Raw genomic sequence first — 26,303 nt, 5'->3', positions numbered from 1 at the left:
TTCCTTCCGTATTTGTCTACTATTTGATTTTAAATGCTGTCTCTCTGTTTGTTTGTTTTTCTCTGTCTTTTCTTATCGGTCAACTCAGTCTGTCACTTTTTTTCCCTATGATGTCTGACTTTATATAAATCACTGTTTTCAATGAAGTTGCGGGGGGGGGGGGGGGGGGTCATGTTTACATCACTTTAATGCTGCAGCTGGTAAAGGTGGGGCTAGTTATAATTACTTTGGGTTGTAAATTTAATTAATCATTATCATAGATCATATTTTGTATTATTAATATGAATCCGTAAAGTAGCCTGACCAGTAACTAAAGTTATTAAGTAATGTAGTGGGCTAAAAAAAAGTATGATATTTGACCCTTAATTGTAGAGTAATAGAAGTATGAAGTAGCAAAATGTAAAAAAATAGTAGTAGTGGATCAAAATTTTGCACTTTTATTATCATTATTATTATTTTATTTATTTTAACATAAGATCATCGCAATTGTACCAAAAGTGTCAAAGCCACCCAAATTCACATTAATAAAGGCTGTAAGCAAATTCTTATGTTTAAACTTGCTAAATTTCTTAATCGGTCCAAAACATGGTGAATTTAATCAATTTATTTTCTGCTGATGACTTTAGAAGCAGCACAATAGGCCAGTGTAAAATACAATCTACTTAAAACACATGGATGATTTTGGTGGCTTTGCTGTAATCACTGACACTTAGCCAACGTCCTGAAGTGATCTTTCATTCTCCTGCTTTCTTGGCTTTATAAAAATGAAACAGTGTGTGCTTTCTCTTTGCTAAAGCCTAACAGAGCCATTATACCAAAGCATGACTAAGTAATTTACCTAAATGTTCACTTGATATCAATGGTTTCTCTTATATGGCAGAATCTGAGCATGGGAAATAGCAAACTAATCAGTTTTTCAAGGCCGTGTATGAGGGACTCATGCCAGACTCATTTTCTAAGTACCATCTGATATATTGATTCTGATGTAAATATTAAGTGACCTGTCCTTTAAATCATTTGGTTAATGAGACAGTGATTGTGCTCCATTTGCACTGTGTTTGCTACAAAACCGTCCATCAAAATATTGTGTACGCTGTCATGTGTAATATGTGAAAGCTGAAAGAAAAAAACAAATAAATATTAAACATACATACATGTTATTCTAAAAATTAAAACCACAGGTGAGGAATGTGAAAATAATAATAAATAGGTGTTAGCAGTGTCCAGTCCAGTGTGTTGTGTGAGTAACATGAAGAACGGATGAATAATCCTCGAGGCATCTGCAACGGCCTTGCTCAACAGTAGTGCATGTGAACACTCTGAAATCAAAACTGATTTCAGGGACATTTCCTCGTGTCAATTCCCGTAAACGAATTGATGTTAGAGAACCAAACCCAGAGAAAACAGAGCAGCACACCCAAACCACAAAGTGAGTTTTCTGCCAACGTGTGGGTTTCCAGATCCTTTCATTTAGATCCAGTAAATTAGATAAACCAGAGGGATCATTACTGCTTTTGTAAGCAAAATCTAATAATATATGTATATGCATGTGTCTTTTAAGAGCACAGACATTGTAAGCTGTAAACTAAAGCTTGACTCTTATTGCATAAAAAAACAAAAAAAAGGGATAATGAATAGCTTAAGCAAATGAGAAGCAGACACTATCACTTGAAAGTCCCTGCACACTTGCACACAAAGTAGTCTTCAGAGACGAGGCAATGCATTTGACTCCTGTGCACAAGGTGACAGCACCAACGGATGTCTATTTCAAGATTGCCATAATTTAAAGTTCAGAGACATCTGTGACAGGCTAATTGATTGTCCCCACACTGGCTGGGGGAAAGGGAGTATGTAGAGTTTCGGTGAGGTGAAAGCTTAATTTACTATCCAGAAGGGAGTCTACAGCGAAATAAATGTATTTTAATATCCATCTGCACAATATGTGCTGAGGTGGAAAAATTGAAATGTATTACCATTAGCTTAATATCTCCCCACATTGCGATACCTGCCATGGACGTTTAAGCTAAATGCCGTACACGCTATAAATGCAGCTTTTATGGCAATCGAGAAATGGGCGTCACTTCAAGTGAAAGTGCCGGGAATTCAACCCGTTCGTTTGGCAGTCTGTCATGCACACTGACGACATGATGGATGAACGAACTCATGGACCTACCCATTTTTCATGGTCAGCACTCTAGTAACACACAAATACAAATGGAAAGAATGTGTTATTGGGTTGTATGGCAGTCAATTACACAAATCTGAGCAACAATAGTGAGAAATGGGCCCCTTACAGTGGAAAGGAAAGGGGAGGGTGATTTATTAGCCTCGCTACCAGAGAGTTTGTATTCAAGCCAACGTCGTGTTGTCTTGCCAAACGGGGCCAGCCAACAATGTTGTACTGTTGAGCACAAAACAAATCTGCTACCCAGGCTAATAACAATGCAGGCCTGATTCACCAGTGGAGAGGACCCAAGCGGTATACTGAATAAGACACTTAAAAAACCATCTGTGCCAGAAGGCTGCATTGTGCAAAGTACAGTGGTAGCCAGAGTCACCCAGCACAACACATTATTTGGGCTATCTTGCATGAGTATGTGGGATTTTTATACTCAATTCATCTTGCAAATAGCACCGTAATGCTGTGTCATGCTCAGGTTTCTGTGATTGCTGCAGCTGTACTGCACAATGATTCATACATCCATAGCTGTGTCATCTCTGTTCCTACATACCAATGGTCTGCCCTAAGTATAAGCCAATAATAATAATTGGACCCATTAATGAAGGAACTTTCAAAAGCAACACAGGCCATGTGTATCCAGTAGGAACAGTGATGAAAATAAAAAACGCTGCCACTAATAAGCAGTTTCTTGTATGTCATGGTTTGTTTGTCCAAATTTAATGCTGGGATCTATCTAAGACTAAAGCACTGTTTTCTCTTTGTTTTTCCCAAAACAAATTAGCATTTCATCCAAACATTGTGATGCCACCCCTTCGCATTCCTTGACCTCCCCTTCTGGATCCAGGAGGGCCGGGCGATGAGATTAAATGACACATGAAATGACTGTTAGAGCGCAGCATCGTGAGTGAATATCAGCATCTGACAGCGGTTTACAGACCACACGAATCCATTGCCTTCCGATGTCACCCCTCCTGTGGCACTGTACAGAGCCTCCGCCCAATCGGAGATTACTTACCTGCTCTAATAAACATGCCAAGGGAGCTGGAGTGGAGCCGGGGAGGAAGGGGCTCGCTCTGTTTAGTGTAAATCAAGAGAGCACGGAGGTTGTAGGGAAAAGGAGGGTGTGGATGCGGCAGTGCACTCAGATAATTTCCCTCCTTTCTTTGACCCCCGACGGCCTTTCATTATCACTGCCTTCTGATCTCTTTTTGCAAAACAGGAAAGTGTTACAGAGAATGAGAAGAGACAGCCTCTATTTAGAATTCAATTGCAGTTCTTGGTGTTAAAGTAGTTCAGAGATTTGCTCGATGTGGTCCGTCTGCTTTGCGTCTGGGATTTAATCCAACCTACTCATTGATTTTTAGCATATTCACTTGTCAATGTCAAAATTTGGTCCAGATATATGTGCAAAATAATCACACTGCCACTGAGTAATTAAGTAACATTTGTCAGATGAGACATCTTTGACGTGGCAACAAGATTTAGAGTAGTGCTTAAAGGGAGCCTGTTTCTGGATTTTAGATTTTCTGCCATTTATACAGAGTGTTATGGGTAAAGCATTGATCGGCCACTACAGTTGTTACAGTAATTTAATGAAGTTACTTTCCCAGACTTGTACTAAAATGTTCAACTTTTCATATTTAACACATGAATGCCTACTATTTGGAGATACTACTTTGTAACTGCTATCTTAGGAAAACATGAATGAATCCACTTTTACATCTGGAACCTCCCGTCTACGACAGGCTTGAGACGTGCCCTTGTTGAGGACTTGGCTCAGATTAATTTGATCCCGTTTGATTCAACGGATAAAAACTTGCTCCTAGTTGCCTCCAGGAAGTCTAACATAGACCGATCAGACAAAATAACAGAGCCACAGACAGGTAAGGTGAATAACACTGAGCATCTCATTACAATGCAATGTTCTCTGGGGAAACCTTGACTCGCACCACCCACCCAAACACCCTTGCAGACCAGGTACAACGCCCTGGTTGTGGCCCCCTCAGCGGAACAATGTGCCCCTGCAAAAACTCTTTAGGAATGGCCCAAGGAACGTCACTCAAGGCATCGACCAGTCCTCAAAATTCCCCAGATCCCAATCCGATTGAGCATCCATGGGACATGCTAAAACAAGTCCAATCCATTGATGACCAACCTTACAACCCACAGGACTCAAAGGATCCTTGCAAAGGCTCTGATGCGAGACACCACAGGGTACTCAAGGAGGCCACACCTTGGACCCATCTCGGTTCTGACCTGTCAAGGCATGGACACAGGACCTCTGGTGTACCGACAGGTCCCACCTATGCTTGATCAGATTTGGACCTGGGGAATTCAGAGGCCTGGCTAATGCCTTGAGCTCTTTGTCACACTCCTCAGGGCATTCCTGAGCAGTTTTGTCGTGTGGCATGGACATGGTCTAGCTGGGCGAGCCACTCCTACTGGCAAGTGCCATTGTCATGAGGGGGTGTATTTGGTCTGCAACGATGTATGGGTAGGTGGTGCGTGTCAAGGGGCATCCACATGAATGACAGGTTTAACAGCAAGGTTTGCAAGAAGAACACTGCATTGTAACAAGACGATCAATGTTGTTCACTTCACTTGTCAGTGGCTTTAATGTTATGGATGATCGGTGTACACACTGCAGAAGAATAAAACAAATGCTCCCCATGTAAGAAAGATTCTGCTGATTTTACAAAGTAGTTATTGACATTTTCATCTCAAAACTTTACACTGTACACTTGCTGTAACTTTAAAGCATACATATAGTTAATCTCAATAAAGATCAACATGTGAAGTTTTTACCCAAAGCAAGATGTAAACTCAATAGATCTTACACTGTTTGTGGTTGTCTCATGAAGGCACTACTTAAAACAGTGTAAAAGCAATAGTGTTCAAATTCAAAATTACTGACTTCAAAGAAATCACCTATTTTTGCAGGACCATGATACACTCATATAAACGTCAAACATATTTGCCTCCAAGTGGGGAAGTGGAACATCCAGCTAGCAGCGCCAACAGGTACTTGCTAGTTACTGTGAGCATCAAATTTTGGTAGATGTCACAATTAAATGACTTGAATAATGACTCTCAATGAACAACTCCACAAAGTTGAGCTGGATCTATATTTGGTTTCCCAATCTGACATTAAAAGAGGTTTGAATGCATTATTTTGGGGAGTGGGGACAACTGAAGAATCACCATGGCTGGACTTGGCCTTGATTGGGTGGCCTCAAAAAACCTGAAGTACTTCCAATCAGGCCAGTGAGAATCCTCCTCTACACAGATTTACTACATTTGTATTTCTAGTACTGCGACTGCTCTGAGGAATTCCATTTCAGCTTCACTGAATAAATATCCCATTGTATTAACTGGAAAACAATTGTGAAGATCATTATTCTGTTACACCAAAGCAATATTGCAGAAATAGTGTGCGACTTCCAACTGAATCTTGTATTTTAAAAAAGTAAGTAAACCTCCAGGGCATTTTGCAGCAGAGTGCACTGCTAGACTACAGAGTGATTTATGTACATGTTTCTGTATACAAGTGTTGAGTGTGTTAGTGTGCCTGAGACAGAGAGCGGCGGGGTATCGGTGGGAAGGAGGGGAGTACTCACCCCTTCGCTGTTCTGCCCAGTTTTAGCCAGCATCTCCTGCAGGGCCCGCACCGACAGGGACTGCTCCAACACAAAGTTACAAACACACAAGTCTGGAGGAACATACTGCAGGGTGGAAGGAAGAAGGGGAGGATGAAGGGACAGAGGGAAAGGAATATTAGTTGAAAAGGCACTGACAAGATGTTTTGAGCAAAAACAGAATCCTCTCCTGGGCACAAAAACAATGTGCCAGGAGTTTTCTCTCCTTGACTCTGTTTTCACCCTTTTATGTTACTGTATAGCTTCGAACATATGCTCTTGCACCCAAAAGTCCCTGATCTGCAGTACTGAGATTTTTGGCATGACAAACATAACATAAAAAACTTGTGGCAAACTTTGAGAAATGTATCCGTTTATCACCATTCATGATGGTCATTGACATTGTAAAAGCTGACACACGTAATGTCCAACTGTTTAATGGACTGTGACGTGCAGGCTGTGTGACCTAAATAAAAATTGCAGTTTTATGACACAGTACATAAATACACATTTAATCATTTTGCAAACAACTTTCTGAACTGACATCAGAAAGATATTTAAATTCGAACGGACCAAATCCATAAACATACCAGCTCATGACAAGGACAACAAGACCTTCTCAAATATCATTCTGGTGCCTATATACAAATTTTTCTCCTGAATTTGTAATAATTATGTTCTATTTATTCATAATATATGCATCTATCTGTCTGCATCTTTAATAAATGAATCCAAACTGATTTCATGACAGGGAGATGCAGCACTGTAAAATGTGCTGATTAATCAGACACATGTGCACACATAACATTTTATCTACATGCTGATATTTACTATTTACTCGTATTTTTCCCTAAGTAACTGGTTACTAAATTAATTGCAGGCACTGGCCTGAGACAAGAGCCCAACTGAAATGATTAAACTGCTCAGTGAGGAATGGGGCTCATAAATAATTCTGATGACTTGCAACTTCTTTGCCATCCTGGTGTGTGCTAATGAGTGGCTGGGGAGTATGAGGAGGGCTGTCAAAAGGTGTGCAAGCCTGCGGCTGCAATGACCAATAATTAGTGTGGCTGGGCCGTTTCCCTCGGCAGACAGGGTTGTTTGGTTTCCGGTACAACCCGGCTTCAGATTTGTCTTCTACTTTTAGCAAACTGCTTTAAGTTTGTCTGTAAACTTTCAATGCATGGGTGGAGCCAGATGCTGGAAACATTTGGGGCTCAGGCGGGGGTCTGGGGGCCAGCTCTGTGCAGAGATTATTTCCCCAATCGTACAGCAGCTATACTCACTATTTTGAACTTAATTGAGATGACAGACTGTCTAAAAATCTGTACATCATTTGGGAAAAACATGACAGGTGCAAAGGGGGAAAAAAAACATTTTTCAGATGCTACATTCTACTTTTTATCTAATTGTTTTCCAATCATCTTCATCATTCTGGTACTGTAACACAACAAATGTTGAGGAAGACTAATTTCCACTCCTGCCACCTAAGAAGGGGCAAAAATAGTTGGATGTTACTAACATAGGTAGATTGGGAATCAGGGAAAATGACATAAACTTGAAGGTATTTTAAAAACCTATACGATTTGGAGCTTCATAGAAAACATTCAGGGCTTGAGCCCCAGAAGCCATCCCCCGTTCTGCCACTGCTGGGATTCAATAAATCTTTCACAACTGCAAAGAGAGAATGCTGAAGAATAAAACGGGACATTTGAGATTACATGTTAGTAAATTATTTTCTACTCAAAAAGCAGTTGAGAGGCAGAGCTGGAGACCTGTTCTTTATCTGCATCTGCTTGCCAAAGTATGAAAAACTCATTTACCTCTTGATGTGCTAGATGGCACTGTTGATTAGCATTACACTGCTGCACACATGACGTGTAATCAACAACACATACACAAACCCATAACACCCACATCCTCATATCAGATCATATCCCCACCCTCATATCTCTGAATAATCATCATATCTTTCACAATACGTAATATTTATCTCCATTTCATGACAATAGCCAGCTTCACGTAACATGCGATCCATCTCCCTCCGACAGAGAAGAGGACAAGTAATGATTTAAAGGTGTTGGGTGGATGCCCTGACTCAGTAACACAACCAGCTGACCCTTGACCTCTGAAGTGAAGTGAGAAATGTGAGCAGAGGGGAGGGCTGTTGGGTGATAATGAGGATGGCACTGCTCTGTAACTCAACACAAACATGCATGGGAACCTCCACCACCGCTGTGTCTGCATGCGTCCAGCTCTAAGAGCTCCAACAGCCTGTACTCAAATACTGTTCACACAAATATTCACCATTTGACTGCATTTATACCCACATAAGGGGTTTTACAATGACAACAACAACAAATAAATAAATAATATAATGGAAAAAGACATCTGAAGTACAGCTTATAGCCCCTAAATCCAGTTATCTCAAAACAAATCTTGAGACAGAGCCAGCTGAATATTTACTTTTCCCTGCAAAGAGGATAAAACATGACATGACGCAGCTGCACCTGTGGTGTCATACGACCTTCCACAGTTGATAACTTGCAACCTGCTGCAGATCTTACACCTCTTATGAATTATTCACCACCAATACCAATTATCATACTTCTTCCAGGGTTGGGCAGACATACTGAACATTCTTGCTTGTCTGGGAATAGAAGAGACCGTCTCAACGGTCACAGCGACCTTTAGTAAGTCTGCGGGGAGCTTAAGACAATACAGTAATATAAGCCATGAAATTGAGAAAAGTGATCCTTCGGAAGATCAAACAGCATTTAACAACCCAGTGTTTTGCATCATATGCAAGCTATTTAAAAGAGATCAAATACAGTGAAATAAAATGAGTTCTTTTTCGTCCTCACTAGGTTGTCTACTCTAATAAATCCCATTAACTCAATTTTAACAAAGCCATTCAAGCTAAAAGTACTGGTTTTGAAATGTTAAACAGAACTACAGAATGTCACATTAAAGAATGAGTCTGGTGATATTCTATATTTTCGGCTAAAACCAACAATGCAATGGTCTTACAAACAAGTACCTTCAATGTAACCTCATTGTTGTCCAAAACTATCAGAGTAAAAACATATCAGTGAGTCACACATTATAATGAACATGGGCATCAAGGTTATTTTGAGTTAGTCCTACATATACTGTCCTAAAAATACTCACTAGTGCACCAAGTGTGTATTAATCCACGACTGGAAATAGTCCCCAACAAATCTCTCATTTACTCCAGTTTGATTAACAGTCACTAAAAACTACAGTGCCCAGCAGCTTTACGGTGTCATGTTTAGCCTTTTGGAAAAAAAAGAGTATATATATTCATGATCTGTTTTGAAGATTTACGTCTTCTGAAGGAACAAATCGGCTTCTGAAGTCACAGACAGTTTGGGAAAGTTAGAAAGTCCTGAGAGACGAACTAACACATTGATGGTTCTGGTTCGTCCATGGGATTCGTTGACTGTAAAAGAATATCATCAGTCTTATCCTTTAATACATCTAAACTTCAACAAAAACAATCAAAGCAACATACTAGATATAAAAAGGTATGATAACAAGGGTATGAAGTGAATTAATCAAGCAATACAATGCAATCTTCTGCTGAGAACCCTTGGATGCTGGCATTCATGTGGATACCACCCACCCAAACACCAATGCAGACCAAGTAAACACCCTCATGGCAATGGCATTCCCCAGTGTCAGTAGCCACCCCAACAGGACAATGTGCCACGCCACACCACTGCTTAGGAATGACTCAAGGAACCTGACAAACGGGTCAAGGAGTCGACTTGGCCTCAAAGTTCCCCAAATCCCAATCTGATTGAGCATGCGCGGGATGTGCTGGTACCCAGAGGTATCCCTGATCCAAGGTGGGGCCTCCTTCCATCAGACTTGGCTCTGACCTATCAGGGCATGGACACAGGACCTCTGGGAATAGCCCTGTGGTGTCTGGCACCAGGGCATTGGTGACGAATCCTTTGAGTCTTGTGGGTTGTAGGGTGGGGTACCGGCATGTCTCACGGATGCTTGATCGCAGCGGGATCAGGGAGTGCTTTTGCCATGGGGGGTGTGCTTGGACTGCAACTGTGTTTGGGTGGGCAGAGTGCATCAAGTGGCATCCACATGGATACTAGGACCCAAGCTTTCCCAGCAGAACATTGCATTGTAACAAGACTATCAATGTTATTCACTTCATCCACCAGTGGTTTTAATGTTTTAGATGGTCAATGTATATCAAGCTATTTGTTTTTAGATACACTTGAGTTCCATTAATATGAATTTCATGTGTTAAAAGGTTTTTATGGCAACTTTTTTCTTCTTAATATGAAAAATTATGAATGAATGATTCCACTAACGGCCCAAACTTACAATATGGCATGGTACTACGTATGTGGAGCAGCATGATAGTCAAAAACTGCCTCAGAACTCTTATTCAAATTAGATCTTATTCACTTTGGCCTCATTTCTCTGTACCAGCAGCGGCAGGCAGCCAGGCTTCGTTAGAGTCTGGAAATGAGGTGTCAACACCTGAGATCCGCCAGCAGATGACAGCCCCTCCCCATGTGCCAAACCACAGCCGTCGCCCCCGACACTCGACCACATTTCACAGCCAAGGAGGCCCGACGCATTGTCACCAGGTACCCAAGGTGAGAGGAGAGAGGTGTTTGTGATGGGCTGCCTTGTGTTGCCCTTCGACTCGACAACAGTTCCAGGTGGATGAACAGACACAAGTCCCCAAAATTTTAGTCAAAGTCTTATTTCTCAGTGGGCCAATTAAATCAGGCTTCACTTGATATGCACAGCTCATAAAAACATCCTGACATTGGAGTGTTTTCCAGTTGGGATCATGTGATTATCACTCTGACACAAAGTAAGTGTGAAGCCAGAAATAAAACACCATCAGTATACATACAGGCTGCATTGTCTGTCCCACATAGATATGCATCACTGAGTGACAACACACTAGTTCTCCCCATTAGAATATCTCTGAAACATCACTGAAAATGCTGTGACTAATGATGCACATAATGATATACAACAATTATGCTCCCATTAAGAGGCATATTCTCCAGAGCCAACACAACCTGCTTCATTTCAACATGTCTTTCTTTTTTTAGGTCCATACAGTACGTCTCGTCAAAAAGTAGATTAATGAGACATGTAACGGAGCACTGACAGCTCTGTTGTGTTGCTGCAGCACCACAAGCAAAAAAATGCACATTTTAATCACACAGTCATAATGAGAAACTTCACTCTTCAAACAGAAGTGTTCAAAACCATCCTCTTTATATCATATGTGGTGTTGTTTTGTCCACCTGGGCCCCATGACCAACTACTACGATGCACCACAGTGTAGAAATATAGTACATAATCCATAACTAGCCCAATGAACATTGTCCGTTGTTTTTGTTGGGGTTCGGGCCAAGTTTGAAGCATCACAGCCAGGAACTGACTCTGGATCACTGCAGTAGTTGTGGGGGAATGTTTCCCCCCCTGCACCACTGAGGCACCCATTTTAAAATTGTTTCTGTCTGAGTAGTTGTATTTTGCACCATAGGGCCTTCTACATCATTCCCATTATTTGACAGGAAGGCTGAAAGCTCATCTCAGTAAGAGTGGGTGGAGGGGACAGAGTGGATAAACAGATGGGTTTCAGTAAAGGAATTCACAAGTGTCTCTTACTCTATCAGGGGGAGAGACGGCCAAGGAACAAAACTGGACTGCAGACTCTTTTTGGATGCAATATTATTTCGAGCATCTATTTAACGATGCAGAAGAAATTGTTTTCTCAAAGAAAGATATAATTTTAATCTAATTGCTCAAGGATTAAATTACTGGAAGATGTAATTAATTTTTTGAATGCGAACACAAACAGAGAGACACAGCTCCCATTTTTTCTGTTGTCACGCTTCATCAGAATTAACATACAGAGTAAGGAAACCCATCTATTGGACTGAATTTGGATTAGACACAGAATGAGACAACATGTCTAGTTTTCACAAAATTAAAAACGTCTGAATATTCATATCTGGGCCAATTTCAGGAAGTTGAGTAAGCTGCACTCAGTTAATTACATTTCAGGAGATTAGATTTTGTAAATCCTCATTCTGTCCAAGAAAACAGCTGTCTTCTATCAATCTGCTTTGTAGTTTCCATGGCATACATGGAAAGATTGTGGAATAGCTTAACTAATTTGGGGGGAAAAAAATGGACATTTTTATGTAAAACATATACACTCTGAGTGCCAGAGTGCACCCTGGCACCAACTGGACTGCCAATTTGGAGCACTGTTGGAATGTACCATTCAGATATTCAGAACACCACACTCCTGGAGCAGCAGAGCCTTCTCTGGGCACTCTGTCTGGGGAGGTGGAGCAGCAGAGCACCGACTGGAATGAATGTATGATAAATGTAACTGTTCGTTAATTTATGTAGAAATAGAAAGCTCTATTACTTCAAACAACACGCTCTCATTTTAGTGCAGAGTGTCAGATTGGATTTACAAATGCACCCATAGAGTTCATGTGTTGAGATTAAGAATGAGTAATTAGTTTACTGAGAAAAGTGATGCAAAGATGTTGAAACAGTTAACCAAAAGTGATAAATACCGTAAATTCTCAAATAGTAAACAGTGTCTTATTTACCACAGCTGAAAAGGGTACCAGGCCTTTATTTGAAGTAGGCCTATATTAGAGAGGGGCTGTTATTCCTAATTCACTCTGTTGTATATTTGGCCATATTTTAATATAAAACTTCCTTCTTTTCTGATCTGCTCCCTTTTGCAATGGTAATTTTTTGTCCCTGCATTATACTGTTATTCCATCTCAACGCTTCACTTTGCTGTTACTGCTACAGTTACTGCTACAGTTTGGCTTTGATACTAATAAACCTACAGCCACTGTGACTGAGAACAATACACTTCAGATGAATAATCCAGAACAACATAGTGTTACAAATAAAATGATTATATTGTTGAATTTATTAAACTAAAGTAATGGAAATGTGCGGTTTTCCTCCTAATCACAGGGGTACCAGGAGTTTATCCAACCTTGTTTTTTTCCCCCAGCCTGTATTTGAGACCTGGCCTTTACGTTACCTAAAAAAAATATGGTAAATGGTTGAACTAGTTAGCTAAAAGGAAGGATAAATGGTTGCTAAAAGTGATGTAAAAATTGTTGAAAAACTAAAAGGTAAAGAGTTGAAACAGTTAGCACAAAGTAAGGAAACTTTGGATAAATAACCTGGTAAAATGAGATATAAATTGTTGAAATTGTTAGCTCAAAGGCCTGATGGATAAATAATTAAAAAACTAAAAGAAAAACATTGAAATACTTAACTAAAAGTAAATTACTGACGTAGCTAGAAGTGTTGGATAAGTACCTAAAATAGTTAGCTAACAGTAAGAATAAATGGTTGACATAATTTACTAAAAAGGAACGAAAACTGGTTGAAAAGCTAAAATTAAAGAGCAAATGGTTAGCTTAAAGTAAGCATAAATGGTATAAATACTTAGCAAAAAATAAAATATAGATTGTTGAAATTACTGAATTGTTGTAAACTATTGATAGAGTTGACTAGAAGTGTTGGATAAATATTCTAAATAGTTAACTTAAAGTAAGGACAAATGGTTCACAATTTGCTGAAAGTGATGGAAAAATAATTAAAGAGGCTAAAAGTGAAGAGGTAAAATAGTCAGCTAAAAGTGATGGGTAAACAGCTCAAATAGTTAGCTAAAAGTAATGGATAAGTTACTAAAATAACTGAAAGTAAACTGTTGAAATAGTTAGCTAAAGGTAAATTGTTGACATAGTTAGCTAAAAGTGATAGCTGAAATTGCTAAAAGTAATGGATAAACAACTCAAAAAAAATTAGCTTTATAGAAAGGTTAAATTGTTAAAATAGTCTGCCAAAATTATGGAAAAGGAGTTGAAATAGTGAGCTAAAAGTAAGGATAAATGGTTGAAATTGTTAGCTGAAATTAGGCCTTATAGATAAAAGATTTGACTAGCTAAAAGTTAACTATTGAATTATTTAGCTCAAGTAAACAACTAGCATTGTTATCTAAAAGTGATGGATAAAAAGCTCAAATAGTTAGCTAAAAGTAATGGATAAATTTTATTTGCTGACAGTAAACAGTTAACAGCTAAAAGTAGACTGTCCAGATAGTTAGCTAAAGGTAAATTGTTGACATAGTTAGCTAAAAGTGATAGCTGAAATTGCTAACAGTGATGGATAAACAACTCAAATAATTAGCTTAATAGAAACATTAAATTGTTAAAATAGTCTGCCAAAGTGATGGAAAAGGAGTTGAAATAGTTAGCTAAAAGTAGGCCTAATGGATCAATGATTGAGATAGCTAAAAGTAAACTATTATTTAGCTCAATTAAACAACTGACATTGTTATCTAAAAGTGATGGATAAAAAGCTCAAGTAGTTAGCTAAAAGTAGTGAATAAATGACTGAAATAAGTAAAAGCTAACAGCTAACAGTTAACTAAAAGTAAATTGTTTAGTGAGCTAATGGATAAATGGTTGAAACAACCAGCTTCTGCCACACAAATGCAACCTGACTAAACCTCACCTAAATACTGACAGTTACAATATATAAAAAATAGTAACTTGCATTTCAGCTTGAAAGATGGTGCCGTATCTTCAGGAGCAAACGTCTCCAGAGTGTTGCCTCAGCTTAAACTTCATTAATATACTATGCTGATAGGCCTGGCTGTCTGTTTTTATGCCAAACTGACACTGTTTTGCCGTTTCTTCATCATACCTAGAGCGCCAAACAAAGCTGTTTGCCACCCTCACCTTAGCATCAGATGTGGATTCCAGGTAACACACGCGGTTTCCGAGTCCCTCGGCGGCCAGGCAGAACTTGCGATGCTCCTTCTGGATGGTGGCCACACACTGAAGCACCACCTCGTCATCCTGCCAGAGGAAAGAGAGGCACATTAAAGCCAAATCTGTTTTGACAGCAACCTATCCAAAAAATGAACAAGACAGGACAAGAAGAAAATAACCTATATTGGCTCAGTTTTTGTTGCTTCTCTCCATCCTCACTTGGATAAGGTTCTTAAACTGACACCTGGATATGCACCTTTGACCTATGAAGGTGAATGCTGCTCAGGAAGCTTTCACATTAATAGCGATAAAAAAGAAACATAGATTTTGTGTTATGGGGTGGAGGCAGATCTTTCACAACAAAAACTGGCTGCAGGATGAAAATAGGGGAAGCATTTTTATATAACAATGACAAAGAAAAGCTTTTTGCCCCCACATATTTGTCATGTTTTTTGTAGGTAACCACATCCAGAGGGCATTTTTAATTCAATGAGACTGTTGAGGCAATCAGATAAAACGGAAACGCAAGGAAATGTCTTGATTTAAAATTCGAGCAGACAGCCATTTCAGCAGCAGAAAAGAAAAGACCAAAAACTGTATTAATCAATAGCAGCAACAGCAAAGCAGCGTTGAGTAATATCATTTCTAAACCTGTTACGCAGCCTCTGATATCTCTGTGGGAGAGAGGAAACCCTCGATTCAATCAGTGTAACCAATAAATGAACATCTGTATCTGTCAGGGTCGAGAGGGTCTGGCTCTATTTGGCAACACACACACACACACACACACACACAGATATCGATTTGTTTGTGTACTGTATGAGTGTGTGAGTGTGTGCATGTCTCCTGCCAGCTCACGTCCCACACTAATCTGAGCTGATGGTTGCCATGGTTCTGGCTCCCACCTCCTTCACAGCAGTAATAATTCAATAAAAATTTAGATACAAGCTGTGCAGCACCAACAGATTCAGGAGCAAAGATAACACATCCTGACATTATTCAAAACAACGACACTATGGGCACAAAACTACAAGATTTAGTCTGATCATGGAGTAAAAGTGCCCCTGCATGGTCAGACTCTAGTCTTTCAGTTTTCTGGAGACACGCCATTATACCTTCAGATGTTTTTCCCTGCATCAGAAAACATTCACTAGCATACACCCAACAATAGATGAGAAAATTGTGTTTCTAATTTGTAATTTCACACTGATGTACAGACTGAAATGAAATGGGAAAAAAAAGAGAAAAGGTGTCTTTAGCAAAATGCAAAACAATTTTCTGGGAATTAGGACAGATTTTTCAGCACTTTCAACAGATGCAAAAGTTCAAACAGACATTGTAGGGAGGCTTAAAGTCAATGTCTTTGTTTCATATTTAGCGCGAGGTGTTGCATCACAAATTAGATTCTCCGTCTTTCTGGTATATGTGGGAGGTGTTCGCAATCAAAAAAAGGTACTGCCTTCTCCCTTAACAACAGCACACTTTGAATTCATTAACCAAGCAGTATGAAGCAGTCTGTGTGAAACTGCACACTAGAATACATCTTTTTGTACTCTAGCTCTACAGCAGTCAATTAGTACAGAAGCTAATTAGAGCAGATCCAACAAAAAGGAAAAACACCCAAGTCTTTGGGATTTATCAACAACCTTATTAAGGACACATTTTGGTCAGTTTGTGTTGCGGGGCAATAAAAATCTATCTTCAAGCACTTTTAATGGATAAAGTGAAGCACAGTAGAGTTAAATGTCACAGTAAAGTGAATGAGGGGCCGAGCTGGCACGGCACTCCATACCAGCAGCGTTTTAAATACCCCAAGACCCGACTTTGGGCTTCGGGGCGGTGATTACTGATAGCAGAAAGCATCAATGTTGGCTTCCAGTCACTGCTGCAGCCTTCCCAGCATGATGGAGGAAACACAGCTTGTTGTTCCAGGCTACGGAAACTAGGGAAACTCAATATGGCCGCGGGATGACCGAAGACTTGTCACCTCTTTAAAATCAAGTAAATAAACCTCTTTCTTGTCAGCTGTTTGGAATTGTGGTGGCCTTGTGAAACCAGCAGGACCTGGCACTATTAGTGGCATGCTTTTTCTACGTGTATATGTCATAAGCCCTTTTTAAAAGGGACAGTTCACCCCAAAATCAAAAGTACATATTTTTTTTATTACCTGTATTGCTATATATGAACATAGATTTTTTTGGTGTGAGTTGCTGAGTGTTGGAGATATTGGCCATAGAGATGTATGACTTCTTTTAAGTATAATGGAACTAGATGGCACTCGGCTTGTGGTGCTCAAAGCTTGAAAAAAATACATTTGAAAAATTTAACAGCAATGTCTCTTTCCAGATATCATGACCATTGTAATCCACAGACGTTGCAAGCAGTGTAATATAGGAACAGTTTTTTTTCTATCGAACTACACCCACCAACTACAGCGTTGGGTGGGCTACTTTTAAAATGTGTTATTTAGGTTTTTGCAGTTAAATTACAGTTTTCAACTGTTACAAAGTAGGCAACAGGAATAAATAGAAACAGGGCATCCGACAAAATTTCAGCTGAAACTGGCAGTGCTACGTCAAAATGCAATCAATCCGATGCCTGCTGGCGTCACGTTCAGTTAGGACTTGGTGTTAGAGCAAATAAAACAACAACAAATAAAGAAATCCCTTCAAGTATTCTATTGTTTTAAGACAGTAACAGTATTTAGAATACCACCCATATAAACTGTAACAGAATACAGTTACTCATATTTTGTATGTTAAATACGTAACTTAGTTACTTGTATTCTAATACTCCCCAACCCTGACCTACTGTCTGTTCAGAAGGAAATGTGCTTGCTAACGTTACAGCTCAGCTGAGGACACCATAAATGTTTACATCTCGTGCTGTCACAAGCCTCTCGTCCATGAGTGGATGCACTCTTCCTTCTGCGAGTGTAGTTCAGTAGAAAGAAAATAGTTCCTACATTTAAGTGCTCACAACAAGGTCTGTAGATTATCTTGAGTAACAGGGTCATGATCTCTGGAAAGAGACATTGACGTTGAGTTTTTCAAATGTAATCTTTTGGCGCTTTGAGCACCACAAGCCGAGTGCCATCTAGTTCCATTATATATGAGAGAAGGCAGACATCTCTCCAGCCGATATCGCCAACACTCAGCAGCTCACACCAGAACAATCTAGATTGATATATAGCACTACAGGTAAGGAGAAGAAATATATATTTTCAATTTTGAGGTGAACTGTCCCTTTAAGACTCATGAAACTTGTGATTTTGAGTGCCAAATTGCTCTATAAATGTGACCAATTAAATTAAATGTTTTATTTGTCAGTGCGGGAAATTCTTCAAAGTGGCAATTAAATTCCTAAAACGCTACGCTGCAAGTCGGGCAGAGACGCATATTCATGCATACTTGAATTTGATCAAAATTGACAACCAGGCTGAAAGGCTCAGATGCACAAAAATTGATCTTTGCTCACTTTGAGACTGCAGCCCCCGAACCAAAAGTGGTCAGAGCTGCACTGGGATCAAAACGCTACACAGACAGGATACCATCCTGTCATCTGAGCAGTGTGAAGCAATGGCAGGAGAGCGGAATGGATGATAATGCCAACGTCACTCTAGATAAATAAAGAGATGCTGCGTATGTGTGTGTAGGGTTTAATGCCAAGAATAGATAGATAGTGGCGTTCTCTCATAAAAATCCAATCGCTATGATCAGATCTCAACAACTAATGAACTATCCATGTGTAATCACAGCCAAGACACTTTCTTGAGACACTTTCTGTCTCTCTTTGCACCCTTGACTTGATCCCAAGCCAGAGAATCTGGTGAATCTGAGGCAAAGTGATCCTCGCAGCAGCAGTGTGACCATCTGCTAGAAAGCTAAAGAGCAGCATCAGTACTATGTATAGGGCCCTGGCCTGCAGCAGGAGGAGGTTGGGTGGCTGCTTTACCCAGCTTCCAAGTGTAGAGCGGGAACTTGACCCTGCCCTCTCCCAACCCGACCCCACCCGTCCTCACTACACCTCAATTTCTCTCTGGGTCCTGCAGGTCCGTGCTTCTCCACCTGATCAAACAAAAGAGTGTCTGTCACTGTGATAAGAGCTTCTGCTGAAAGACCACCAACACTGTTGGATGTGTCTTCGACAGACCCTCAATGTTAGCCCACCCTTCTCTTGCTTTCTTTTTCATCTCCATTTCGTTTACAGAGCAGCCAGTGTGCCTTAACAGACAGCGACAGGTGTATGTTTGTGTGTGTGTGTGCGGGTGTGGGTGTGTGCGGCCCGATGCATCCACCAGCCGAAACCCGAGAGCTACAGATGCTCCGGTGTGCCAAATAAACTCCCACAACTCACCCGCTGCTGCCACCAATGTGAACTTGAGAAAAGGTGAATCTGTTCAATCCCTCAGCGCTGCTATTTTGACCCGCATGCTGTGCACATGCTCAGTGGCGATCAACAGGCACGCTTTGAGAGGGGCATAAAAAGGCAGACTGGGGGTTAAAAACAGAAGGGAATTAAGTAAATTCCAGCACGTTTTGTCTCCTTGTTCACACTGTCTCGGTGTGTAGTCTGTCTGAGTTGCTGTGACTGCTCAGGAGTCATGTTTCTCATAAATGTCAGGCAGGGTGCTAAGTGCAGGTTGAGCTACATGTTTTTAGTGAAGCTTAGCTAACAGCATGGAGAGCAAAGTAGATACAGTGTAGATGTGTGAGAACTACAACCTGATAAGCCACATGAAGACTGAGATCAGAGATTCAAATGTTAATATATGATATGAAATTGAAGAATTTTTACAGAGCCTGTGTCCCAAAATTGTGAAATAAATGAACACACTCCACAGGTGGAGGTGGTTTTCCAGGGCCTTTACTTAAGTAAAAGTACTTCTACCACACTATGAAAATACTCCATTACAGGTAAAGTAAAAGTCCAATGTTGAAAATGTTAAAAGTAAGTACAAAAAAAAGTACTTAAAGGGGAACTTGGGCATTTTTCAGTCTGGACCCTATTTTACCATGTTTTTGTGTCTGAGTGACTAATGGAGACAATTTTTGAAAGTGATTCAGTATTGAGAAAGATGCTGCAACCACAGCCACTGCAATGTAATCCCTATGGGCAATTGTACACTGTCAGTTTAGGTCCATTAAAAGCACTTGTTTTTGCCACTAACAGGCTCAGGTTGTTATTGGAAGTGTCTGAAAACATTACTGGAAAGACCTTACAGAGAAATTCTTCACCGTTTGTTGGTCTGTTTGTTTTTGTGACCAAGCCTAACTCAAGGAGAAGTCTGCTTCTGAAATCTCGCAAGATGGGACTTCTTGTGGGAAAATCAACGATGAAAACACTCAGTGAAGTCGGAGGGAGGATGGCCAAGAAGAGTTTCTTGTGTTAAGGTACAGACAGTGAAATATGTGTATTTTTCATACTACAATATGAAAATGAGATTTCAGAATGAAACGTCTTCTTAAGTGACACTTGGTTACAAACAGACCAGATCAAAATAAAGGTAAAGAAAAATGTTTAATTTCTCTGTACGGTCTTTTCTGTAATGTTATAATAACAATCTGAACTTGTCAGTGGCAAAAACACAAACTTCCAACGGACATATACTGACAGTGCACAATTGCCTGTAGGAATTATACTGCAGTCTGTTTTGCCGATGCAACTGGAGCGGTATCTGTTACTACTAGATTTATTTCACCCCCCAACACCCACCCAGCAGCACAAAGGATCTTTACAATCAGCACAGTTTCAGGGTGGGCACCCAAGATTAGAGTCTCAAATTCTGTATCCGACCAAATGTCTCCCCTTCTGTTCCTGAGATACGATGTTGAATAATGGCCAGAAAAGTGTTTTAGCAGATGATGTCACAGTGAACTTGACCTTTGACTTTTTGGATATAACATGTCATCACTGCATCATTACATCCTATCAGACATATGGGTGAAATTTTGTCATAACTGGCCAATAAATTCCTGAGTTGTGGCCAAAAACAATTTTTAGTGAGGTCACAGTGAGCTTGACTTTTCAGTCCAAGTGAACGTTTGTGCCAAATTCAAGGAAAGTCCCTAAAGGTGTTCTTGAGATATCGCGTTCATGAGAATGTAACGGATGCCAGATCACAGTGACCTTGACCTCTGACCACCAAAATGTAATCAGTTCATTCTGAAGTCCAAGTGGATGTTTGTGCCAAATTTGAAAATATTCCCTTAAGGTGTTCTCAAGATATCACGTTTACAAGAATGACACATACAAGGTCACAGTGAGCTTGACCTTCGACTTATGATCAACAAAATCTAATACAGTAGTTCATCGTTGAGTCCAAAGGGGCGTTTGTGCCAAATTTTAAGAAATTCCCTCAAGGTGTTCCTGAGCTATCGCATTCACAAGAATGGGACTTAAACGTTTATTTAAATAGTTACAAATTTACTTTCTGTCAATTATCTAATTGATTAATCCACAAATTATTTCAGCTGTAATTGTGTAAACTGTTAGGTAGTTTAATCTATTAGAAAACGTCATGTTTTATAAGCTCTTCAAATGTAGTAAAAAGTACAATATTTTCCTCTGGAGATATGGAAGAGTAAAAGCAGAAAGCAGCATTAAAAGAAAAGACTAAAGTAAAGTACAAACAGGGTTACCTCAAATTTGTGCCTAAGTACAGTACTTGATTAAGTTACATTCCATCACTGATGCACTCATGAGTCATCCATCAACCACAAAACATCTGACTATAAATAATCAAGTTATTATTCACAATGTTCCAACCTTACAGTATGTTAAATATTTCAAACCTTGTGGAGCCGTAGGAAACGGGAGAAACAGTGAGAGTGTGAAAAGATGATTAAAGGCAGCGAAGAACCTGACAAAGTGCAGTGACGGTGAAAAACAGAACTTGAAGCCAAAACAAAAACAGATGAAGATGTTAAAAACAGGGAGAAAGACAGACACACAGAGAGGAGGACTGAGAAATTGGCTTTTAAGCAATTTGACATTTTAGCCCTACAGTCATTATTTTCGACAGCCAAAGAACCACAGTATTTCTGGTTTCAATTGAAAGTATGTCACCGCTCCATCTATTTATCAGATCTGTTAGTTAGTCAATACAGTCGGCTACACAGGATGCACCTGCAGCTGCTCCATACATCTCAAACTGATGGAGGGATACAACAGATCTCTATTTATAGACTGAGTAAATTTGGTAAGGTCTGACTGGCTCCTTCATTTAAATGATCTAAATCAGTGGTTCCCAACTGGGGGATCGTGGTCCAAAAGTGGGTCGAGGGTGCATTCTTAATGGACCAGTGACTTGCAAATGTGTCATGTTTGTAAAAAACAAAATTCATTTTTAAGTACAGTGAATTTCTGCTACAGAGCTTTTATTTTGAAGTGCTGTTTCCTGCTGTAGAGTGAGTAACTAATGGATAGCTACTTGACCGAGACAGCAAACTAGCTCGACGACATGATCAATCTCAAGTATGACACTGATTGTATTTTTAAAATCCTACTGTTAACTTACAAAGCTTTAAATGGTCAGGCTCCGTCATATCTTAGAGAGCTCATAGTGCCATATTATCCCACTAGAACACTGCGCTCTGAGAATGCAGGGTTACTCGTGGTCCCTAAAGTCTCCACAAGTAGAACAGGAGCCAGATCCTTCAGCTATCAGGCTCCTCTCCTGTGGAATCATCTTCCTGTTACGGTCCGGGAGGCAGACACCGTCTCCACATTTAAGACTAGACTTAAGACTTTCCTCTTTGATAAAGCTTATAGTTAGGGCTGGCTCAGGCTTGTCTTGTACCAGCCCCTAGTTAGGCTGACTTAGGCCTAGTCTGCCTACTGTTAATTTATAATGTTGATCTATTCTGTAGGACATCTATTGCACGTCTGTCCGTCCTGGAAGAGGGATCCCTCCTCAGTTGCTCTTCCTGAGGTTTCTACCATTTTTTCCCCTCTTAAAGGTTTTTTGGGGGGGGGGGGGTTCCTTATCCGCTGTGAGGATGACAGAGGGATGTTGTATGCTGTAAATCCCTCTGAGGCAAATTGTTATTTGTGATATTGGGCTTTAAATAATGGCCTTGAATTAATAATTAAGGCGATATCTGGACCCCATGGCTGGACCAGATGGAAGCACTGATCTAGATCAATCTTTGAGGTGGTGGAATTATGTACAGATCTGATTTAAAAAAATAAAAATAAAAAAAAACGTACAAAAGAAAAAATAAAGGTACAAAATGTACCACTAAGGTCTGCCAAGTCGTTTGACTGCAAGACTCATTCAGTGGTTCCACAGCTCACAGATCCATATCAACCTTACTGATAGTACTACTCATCTTTGAGTGACAGACAGTGGACATTGAGCCAGTATCCATGAAACTTCCAAGTCTTCATAAATTTCATAAATATTATTTGTCCCAGTTAGTCTGTCAAGAAAAAGCAGGGCTCAGTAAATGTAGTAAATTAATAAAAGCCATGAAGACAGGTGACCTTATAGTTTTTTTTTCTGGACAAAACGTAATGATTGTTTATATGTAGGGCAGTATAATAAAAGACATTCAAAATAAAAAGCCCACGTCACTATTCAGCGTTCAAGATTAGTGTTGGTAGACGTGGAAAGCTGGGAACATCTCTTTTGGTCATTAAACAAATGTAAGAATGTTACTGTCATGCAAAAAATTTTGTTCTATTGTTACCAGAAGTCGTTTCAAAAAATAAAACTTTGTAAGTGAGCCATTATTTGGACTTAAATATGTGCGTCTTTGTAAAAAGAGACAGAAAACTGAAGATGGAGCCAGAATTGGAGACAGAAAGAGAGAGAGAGATTATGTCCTTTCACTTTAAAACTCCCACATCGTAATAGCAGTTGATCTACTCAGTTAGATTATGTGTTTAAGCAGCAGTAGCAGTTCCACTGGGCCGTGTTTCCAATCATTTTCCACAAAAGCCAGTCTGCTTTCCATCATAACTGATTCATGAGATGTTTAAATTAATGAGATTTAAATCCACGTCTCTTAACCAAACAGCCGTTCAAGCTCCTGAGTTCAAACAGAATGAAGTCGACGTGGAGCTACAGCGTGTGCTGCCTCAGCAGGAAATGTCAGTGTTCAGACTATTCTGTGAACAAACAGCTTTACAGAGCACTCACATGCTTCATTACAGATAATGACATTAATGTGTGTGTTTCCTGAACGCAGATGAGACACATTATGGAGGACCAGCACAGAGGATATAGTCAGTCTTGTTCAGAGATGGTAGAGCCATAATCAGGTTATTGCTCTTAGCCTGTCTGTTCAGCTTCTAGATGCTTCTGTGTAGTGACTCACTGTGCGGTGCTTCCTGGCCTGAGCCAAGTTTGATTTAGGTCAAAGTTTCATTTCCATGACACGGGATAGATTTCATAAAAACTGTCAGATGTCTAATTGCCTCCACAAAAACTTAAAGGGGACCCATTATGCTCATTTTCAGGCTTGTATTTTGGGTTTCTACTGGAACATATTTACATGCTTTAATGTTTAGAAAACATGATATTTTCCTCATACTGCCTCTACTGGAACACCTGTATTCACCCTTTGTCTGAAAACGCTCCATTTAGCACCTGTCTCTTTAAGCCCCCCTCCTGGTAAAGCCCAGTCTGCTCTGATTGGTCAACGTTTCCAAGTCTTCCATCTATTTGTGTCAATGCATCGTTATTGCAGCCATGGGAATGATCCGAAATCGGGGAGAAATTACAACATAGGCGACTAGGCTTACATGTTTTCCTGACGTTAGCATGTAGCTACATGTAGCAGTGTATGTAATTTAAGAACTTGCAGTAGAACGCCTGGAGCAGATGACCATATAAAGAAATCCATCACGAGCTGACACCATCTTGTAGCCAAAGTACATTGGAAACATTGGAAACAATATTAAGAACAGTCTGACGCCTGATGTTTCTGCTCACAGGGATTCATTTTACATTTGTTTACCTCACTGATTAGATCTTTGGCCACATTTAATATGAGCATCTGGCATCGTAACATTATATATATCCTCCTGAGACCCTGTGCCCTCTTATGAGGACATCACATTTTGGGTTTCCCGCACTTTATACTTTGTTCTGTTGTCCTCATTCATGGACACTTTTTGTGCCATCTAGTGGTAGTAAGAGCACAATACACTAATCCATGTAAAAAAACAAGATGGCAGCCATCTCTGCCAAGTCAGTCTGCAGCTGATCCCGACACAAAAGTGGACAAGCCAAGTCAGTCTGCAGCTGATCCCGACACAAAAGTGGACAAGGAGCAAAACCTGATCACATTTTATGGTTGAAACTTGTTTATTTATAATTAATAATGTTTGTAGTTTGATATGGCAACAGATTTGACCAATCTTAGCAACAGTAACAAGCTAAGACGCTGTTAATTCTTAAGTACTTGTCTTAGGACATTGGGACTTAATCACCATCTTGTTTGAGGATGTTAGGACCTGTTAGGTGTGACAGACTGTCTCTATAGACAAAAGGACATTCCTTGCTTGGAGTATGAACCAAGGACAATTCATCCAGAGTTACAAAACATACAAATCACAAGAATTTTAGAGTTGTTGCATTATTTGTAACTAGGTTTTTGCACACCAACATTCATTGACATAAACATTTTTATACTTTATTAGGAACTGTGATTATTAAAGATAAACCCAACGTCCTCATATGAAGAAATTACTTTTTTTCTAAAACTACTTCCTTATCAGGTTCTACTGATCCCAAACAGCTCAGAGGCATTAAAAATGTGTCCCAAAAAGAAGCTATGGTTTCAGGAGCATGTGACAGAAATAAGAAAAAGAAACTTCGATAGTGCGTTTTGATAGTGTGTCCAAGGACAGACTTGCCAGTCCAGTAGCTCACCACATGTACGCCTGAGGATGTCATCTTTTAAAACATTGTCATTCCCTGGCAGTTATTTAGCATTCGCACCACGTTTACACCAATATGCCTGGTTATTTTGTCTTGTTTTCATCTATAATTATTGCCACAGAAGAATTTCAAACACATCTTGACCTTTAAGAGATGCATCACAAAGGCAGGTAATCACACCCTCAGAGAATCCTCAAAGATGTTTTGACAAAGAAGTATTAAAAAAATGTTTTCAAAGAGTAGAAATCTTTCTGACCTCAGGATTTACACACAGAGATTTGTCATTGAAGATTCATTTAACATTATGCCATCGCTGTCACACGTCATGTGCAGACATATTTGCATGCAGAATGTGTGTAGGCGTGCATATGCAAGTGTGTGTGTGTGCGTGTCTGAGACGACATTATGGGTCAAAATGAATTATTTACTGCACATATGAGCTCCATATTAAAAAAAAAAAAAGAAAGAAAATTCCGCAGTCAAGCAGGTTTTGCCCCACAGTACACTGCCATGGATCACAGACTCCAAGATTTATATGGTGTTCCTATAACAAATTGGATTTTCTTGGCTTAGTTTGTATGCATATTGCTTTAGAGCAACTTCAAATAATAGAGGCCCCCCATGCGTGCAAGGCTGAGGCGTCCACCTCAGTAGAAGTGCTGAGAAATAGAAGGGGCCTCTGGTCAGGGACGAAGCTGGAGCCTCTCTAAAGTCCATCATCCTGTCTGATGAGACAGAGCGGACTTAGGCAA

The 26,303-nt window shown here is 39.9% G+C and overlaps 1 protein-coding gene across 1 annotated transcript in view; it reads right to left on the bottom strand.

The window, feature by feature from the left end:
- Positions 1-26,303, bottom strand: part of LOC126399193 (ryanodine receptor 3-like) — a 136,886-nt gene that overhangs the window by 97,628 nt on the left and 12,955 nt on the right. The window contains exons 2-3 of the mRNA XM_050059034.1: positions 14,628-14,747; positions 5,800-5,904 (exon numbers count right to left, since the gene is read on the bottom strand). Coding sequence (XP_049914991.1) covers positions 5,800-5,904; positions 14,628-14,747 — 225 coding nt within the window. The remainder of the gene's footprint in view (positions 1-5,799; positions 5,905-14,627; positions 14,748-26,303) is intronic.

This window comes from Epinephelus moara, chromosome 12 (genome assembly GCF_006386435.1).
Source record: "Epinephelus moara isolate mb chromosome 12, YSFRI_EMoa_1.0, whole genome shotgun sequence".
In the NCBI taxonomy this organism is placed as follows: Eukaryota; Metazoa; Chordata; class Actinopteri; order Perciformes; family Serranidae; genus Epinephelus; species Epinephelus moara.
Note: the sequence above shows the minus strand (reverse complement) of the source record. Positions and strands in the feature narration are given on the sequence as shown.